The sequence below is a fragment of the Mastomys coucha genome, unplaced genomic scaffold (genome assembly GCF_008632895.1).
Source record: "Mastomys coucha isolate ucsf_1 unplaced genomic scaffold, UCSF_Mcou_1 pScaffold3, whole genome shotgun sequence".
NCBI lineage: Eukaryota > Metazoa > Chordata > Mammalia > Rodentia > Muridae > Mastomys > Mastomys coucha.
In genome coordinates this window covers 7,514,418-7,520,932 of record NW_022196909.1, presented here as the reverse complement: position 1 = coordinate 7,520,932, position 6,515 = coordinate 7,514,418, and the positions used below count along the sequence as shown (strand labels likewise).

Below are 6,515 nucleotides of genomic sequence, written 5' to 3'. Positions count from 1 at the left end.
ACAGTGCAGGGAGAGACACTAACCAGCAAGAAGAGAGACCCCACAGTGCAGGGAGAGGCACTAACCAGAAGAGAGACCCCACAGTGCAGGGAGACACTAACCAGCAAGAAGAGAGACCCCACAGTGCAGGGAGAGACACTAACCAGCAAGAAGAGAGACCCCACAGTGCAGAGAGACACTAACCAGAAGAGAGACCCCACAGTGCATGGAGAGCCTTTGACAATGGCATTAACACCAGCATATATAAGGAATACATGAACAATTCAACAGCATGGAAAAACAACCAACTGACCAATGGCATCATGCTTTGAGTCTGAAATGTCCCCACAGGCTCCTGTGTGTAAGCACTTGGTCCCTACCTGTTGATGATGTTTGGGGAAGGTTAGGTTATAGAACCTTTGGGAGGTGAGATCCAGCTGGAGCAGGTGGGTTGCTGGAGCTGTAGGCTTTGTAGTTTATAAACACAGGCTCATTTCTACTTCCCATCCCCTTTCTGCTTGGTTTCCAGCATCTACTGTAGCTTTGATCAGCTTCCACAATCATCACCACTTCTCTGCCATAAGGGATTGTAGCCCCTCAAATTGGAAGCCAAGTAAATTCTTCATCACTTAAGTTTGTTCTTGTCAAATATTTGGTCACAGTGGTGAGAAAAGCAGTGGATACAGACATAAAGAGATATTTTCTCAAAAGACATGGCCAACAAATATACAAAAATTTCTCAGCCCCACTAGTTATCAGAGAGATGCAAATCAAAACCATATGGAGGCACTATCTCATCCTGGGATACTAATAGTGAAATAGAGAAAGGAATCATAAATGCAGGCAAGGATGTGTGCAGAGGGGAGCTCATACACTGTCTACACAGCCACCACAGACAACGGAATGAAGGTTTTTTAAATGACCAAAACTTAGAACCATTATTGGATCTGGCTACCTCCAATTCAGAGTATAAAGACAAAAGAAATGGAGTAAGCATATCAAAAGATGTAGGCACTCACATTTTAAATTCTATACCTAAGATGCAGAATCAGCCAAAGGATCCATTAGTAGATGCATGGATAAAGGAAATGTAGTCTATACACAATGCATTTTATTCAGTCTTAAATGAGAATGAAATACCATCATTCTGGGGAGCAAGACTGGAGGATCTGGAGGGCATTGTTGTCAGTTAAGAATCCAGTTTAGAAATGTAAGCATGAACGTTCTTGACCGCTACCCATTGTGCACAAGTACTGGCTCATCACACTGTTCCACAGAGGTGTGCACTGAAGGCTGGGTGTGGAGATGCTCACCCAGCACATGCGAGGCCTTGGCTTAGGTCCACTGGCACTGGCCAGGAAAAGTGCCAGAATGGTGTGTCCATGGAAACAAAGAGGTGAAACTCAAAACTAAAGAAATAAGCTCAAGTTGCAGCTGTCACTGATTACAACAAATAGACTACCAACATATCCCGCTCTGCATTGCGGCTGTGCAACAAAATGCTCTGACCGGCTAACGGACTCACAACGGAAATTTGTTGCACTCACAATGGAAATTTGTTGCAAGATAGTTGTGGAGATGAGGAAGTTCAAGATCCAAGTGTCACTGAGTTTAGTATCTATTTGGCTGTGTCCCTGACATAGAAGGGACAAATGAGCTAAGCTCCCTTAAGCCTTCTCATAATAAAGGACACTGCTCCATTCAGACACGAGGTGACTGCATGAACTGATCATGGCAGAAGTGCCCGGTGGCCTTCTAAACTATTGCATTGTTTAAATGTAGGTTCAGTTCTCAGATAGGAATTTTGGGGACCTACCAACATTTAGTTAGTACTGTATATTTAATATACTGACTGCCAAAGCAAAGTTTAAATTTAATAAATTATGCATACAGAGGCAAGGCATATCTAAATTTTAAATTCACATTTTGTTTTATTAAAAAAAATATGTCTCCTACCATTTGGGGAGGCATCCTCACAGAGGCAGGCAGAGCTCTGTGAGTTTGAGGCTAACCTGGTCTACAGAGCAAGTTCCAGGCCAGCCAAGGCTACATAGCAAGCCTCTGTCAAAAAATAAAAAAGAAAGAAAGAAAAGCAAAAACATCTGCGGTTGCTCTGTGAGGATGTCCTCTGGCTTTTATACTCATATCACATGCTTGAACCTGCACGCACATGCACATGTACACACACATGCACACAAATGTACACATACACATGCACATGAGTGTACACACCCACACCCACACCCCCACACACCCACGTTTTCTTACCTTCCCTTATTTTTTCCATGTATATCTGTATGTACTTATTCATCTGTTGGATGTCTTTGAGGACTTCATTCCATACCCACCATTTACTGTGAAAGCCATCAATCACATGCCAGTTCTGATGCTGCTTTTGATAAAATTGCCTGATCTCATTGATGTTTTTACGGTACTTTGCGTTCTTATAAGCTATGATCTGTGAGCTGTTGTGCAGTGGATAAGGCAAACTAAGGAGGAAACAGGAAGGGGTGAAAGCTGTTGGAGGTATAAACTGTCCCCTGTACAGGCGGCCAGGTTCACCCCGTTCCCACAGCTCCCTCGTGAATGGTACCTTTGCTCAATTTTCTTCTCTAAAAGCAATCTTTTGAAAATCTCCTTGGACGGCACATCCAACTCAAAGATGACCATGGGAATGATTGACCTCGCCTCTAAGAGATCCATCTGGTGTGGGGTGACAGGGTAGCCATCGATAACCACACTAACAAACAGAAAAGCAAAAATCGCACAGTCCTTTTCTCTCATGGTTCTCTTAACGTCTTTCAGAACAAATCTCTATCTTTGAGTGCTCCTCTGCTTTCCCGTATGACACTGTTGTTGTTGTTGTCTGTGCTTTTTCTTCTTTATCTTTCCATCTTAACCCTTAGTCGTTCCTAGACGTCAAGGTAGGCAGTGTACACATGGGCACAGCTTTGGAAATGGATAGAAGAGATATGCATTTGTATGCTCAGTGCCACATGGCACGGCTAAGTTTTGGTAGCACTGGAGAGTCACCCCCGTTTATACCTTGCAAGCTGTGTGTCCTGGGAGTTAGTAATAGAAGCATGAACAACAGAATGAGTGTAGGCAGACCTAGATTTGAAACCTGGTATAAAAGCTCTCCACCTTGGTTTTTAGTAAGCTGGGAGAAAATTCTACTTACCCCTTAGGTTTTAAAGGTTGTTTTAAAAGTTAGGGAGCAGGCATGAGAAACAATGAGAAGAGGGCATGCCATGTACTAGATGCTGAGTCACGGGGATTCTGGGAAGAGACAGTCTTGTTGTAGGAGAATGGGGACTCTGAGAGGTGCACCACACATAGGAGTAAGTACAAGGTGTGGAAATCACAACCCAGTAGATAGCAAAGTTGTTTATCAAACTGAAAACAAACAAAAAATAGTGTTTTTTGCCCCCAGACATTCTTGGAATGGCCTCATAGACAAGGCAGCAAGCTGGCCATGTGGCTGATGGCCACCAGTAAAGGTTTGTAAGTCTTGAGTGACAGCCAGGGTGCACTCGCCAGTGTGCTCCAGAACAGCGCGGGCTTTGGAGAGGTCTCTCAGCAGAGATAACAACACAGCCACCCCACCGTACAAGAGTCTGTAAGACAGTCACATTTCTCTTATACAGAGAGTGGTTACTTCTATACACTGGCAAGGGTCACTTGAGTGGCTCTCAGGACTGGGGAAGCAAACCTAGAGTGGACAAGCAGTCTTCATGCTGGAATTAAGACGAAATAAAATCGAGACCCAACCAAAGTTGCCCTCATAGGGGAAAGCTAAGCAACAGGGGAGAAGTGGCTCAGTGAGGACATCTCCCCTTCCTCTCCCAAAGGTTGTCACCCCATGCTCACTGTCCCCTGAAGTGAGAGAGACCATTAAATGACTTGACTCAAACCCAACCATCGAAGAGCCAGAAGGTTCTAACCATACAGTGTCTTAACTGAGCCAGGGGAATCTAGGACCTGGGACTCGGGACCAGAGAGCACCAGGGTTCACTGGGGTGTGACCAATGGCTGTAATGGACAAGCAAAAGGGTACAGTAGAGGAGGATGAGCTGAGCTGAGGCTGAATGTTCCTGCGCAAATGTGGCATTGTAGAAGGGGTGCCGCTCCCTGCACAGGGCCCTGAGCCTAAGAGAAACCATGTCCCTGGGATGACGTCATCTGAGAACTAAGGAGGACTCCTCCTCTACCATCTGATGGAACAGTAAGGACTACTGGGGTGCAAGACTCGGTGGCCTTGTCTGAGGGCTGTGTAGGAGTTGCTACAGAAAGTAATGAGGGCTGTGGGCTAGTCTGCTATGGATTCAAGTCACAAATCTTGACAGGAGAAGATAACGTTTCCACCTAAGTGCTCGGTCTGAGACACAGACTGGGCTCCTCCCCTTCATAGGCACGCCAAGCCTTTTAAAATGACCGTAGGTATCTTGACAGTTATTCCCCGCCCCTTCCTCCCAGCCCCACCCACTTACCCTATAGTGTTGCACACACTTTCCATCAGAGCGATATCTAAAGCTTGAATAGCCAGTTCATCAGGCACCGTCTTTCCCTTGTGAAGGTGCCAGTTTAACATCAGTGACAGCTCCAAATCTGGGTGATTGCTTAACAGTCCACGCAATGCTTCTCCCACTGACAAATGTCTTAAGCCGTAGTCACTTGCAAGCTTTTTGGCAACTGCAAAGACACAAAGCATGAAGCCTATTTCACTCCACAGGTTCATCGGTGAACCTTACACCGGCTTATGGCACCAATGAGCAGCTTATCTTCATATTCTTCAAAGGACTATCAAGGCTGTCAGCAGGACTTCAGGCTTGTGACTTTAGGATCTGGTTAACGAACCAACTGGGTTTCTTCTTTTCTTTTCTTTTCTTTTTTCTTTTTAAACAATCAAACCAATGCTTAAGAAATGTGTTTCTTCTGTGTGAGGTAGAAAGTTTTGGAGAAGGATTGCAGTAATCCTTTGTGGATGTAGTATTTGGAATGGTGTCGAAGACAACAATGCTACTTGATTGGATACATCATTCCCCAGTCCATCTGTGGATTCTAGGCTGCAATGATGATAGCAAATCCTAGACCTGTCTCTGTCAACCCTCATTTAAATATTTTAAATGACATACTTTACATTTTGTTTTTATTTTTATTTTACCCATATGTCTATCCTGTGTACCACATGTGTGCAGTACCCGTGGAGGCCAGAAAAGTATTTCAGATTCCCTGGAATTGGAGTTATGGACAACTGTAAGCTGCTATGTGGGCCACATCTTCTAATAGTGATACTCCCTGGGTAGGACATATACAGACCATCACATTCCACTCCCTGGCCCTCATAGGCTTGTTTAAACATATGAGTTCTACATACACAAACCATCACAGTGGTATACTGTGTGATAACACATACCACAGCTTCCACGGAGAGAGTTTGTTTTGTTCTGTTTTTCTTTTCTTTTCAGGGATGGGGAGGTTGTAAGGGGGAGGGAAGATATCAAGGGATGGGAAGATGAGTGTAATTGGGGTGAATGATATGAAATTCATAAGGAGTGATACTTGAAAAGAGCCAATCAGAAATCTTGAAAATGGATATCTCAATAAATCAAATTTAAAAGAAACAACTGAAAGAATCACCAACAGCTTAGATTAAGTGGAAGAACACCAGGGTTTGAAGATAAAACTTGATGACTTATATTCAGAGAGCAATAAAAAAATAAACAAGACACTCAAGATCTATAGGATACTATCGAAGGATCATTTAAGAGGAGTGTGATCAGTTCACACAGAGGAGAAATACATGCAGAGGAACAAAAATCCTGTCAGTGAAACAATGACAGAAAATTTCCCATGTCTTGGGGAAGATACAGATAGCCATTTACAGGAGGCATTTAGAATCCTAACTAGACACAGTCAGAATATAGACTATAATTAAACTTTATAATTAAATGCCAGAAGTACAGAACAAAGAAGGAATATTAAAATATGTATGTGTGAAAGAAGTATCACATCACACATACATATTTCTCAGAAGAAACTCCACAGGCCACGAAGGCTTCAGGAAAGAGATTCAAGCCATGAAGGGAAATAGATTATTATACCCAGCCAAGTTATCATTCACAGTAGAAAGAGAAATCAAGACCTTTCTAAGACTAGTATAAACTTATCATAAATTCATAAACTTATCATAAATTCATGATGCTGGATAGGAATTCATTGGGTGAGATGAACACAATTGTCAAGTGAGAATTAGGAACAAATCAAACACTGTCAATTCAGCAAAACATCCCAACTCTAGCAGTAATAAAGCAGAAATGGACACAGATTATGCCAAATAACTAGAATGGAAACAAAATCAGGACAGGAGTAGCACATGCCTTTCAATAGATAAGTGGTATACATAAATCGACTTAGTTTTCTAATTAAAAATCGCAGGTTGGCTGATTAGATTAAAACAAGTCTTAAGAGGATCCCCTGTTGTCTCTCGGGTGAGGTTCTGAGACTGGAGCACCCAGCCCGGAGGCGCCTTAGGC

General features: G+C 43.2%; 1 protein-coding gene across 8 annotated transcripts in view; it reads right to left on the bottom strand.

Moving 5' to 3' along the window:
• Ak9 (adenylate kinase 9) overlaps positions 1–6,515 on the bottom strand; it is a 137,443-nt gene that overhangs the window by 13,876 nt on the left and 117,052 nt on the right. For 7 of the 8 annotated variants that reach the window (XR_004112534.1, XM_031348417.1, XM_031348419.1 and 4 more), the window contains 3 exons: positions 4,470–4,671; positions 2,573–2,719; positions 2,248–2,468 (listed from right to left, as the gene is read on the bottom strand). Coding sequence is in view for 7 of the 8 variants with exons in the window: in XM_031348417.1 (XP_031204277.1) it covers positions 2,248–2,468; positions 2,573–2,719; positions 4,470–4,671 (570 nt within the window). In the remaining variant the exon portion in view is untranslated. Of the gene's footprint in view, positions 1–2,247; positions 2,469–2,572; positions 2,720–4,469; positions 4,672–4,911; positions 5,046–6,515 lie in introns of those variants that run through there. The other variant, XM_031348423.1, reaches the window with a different exon arrangement.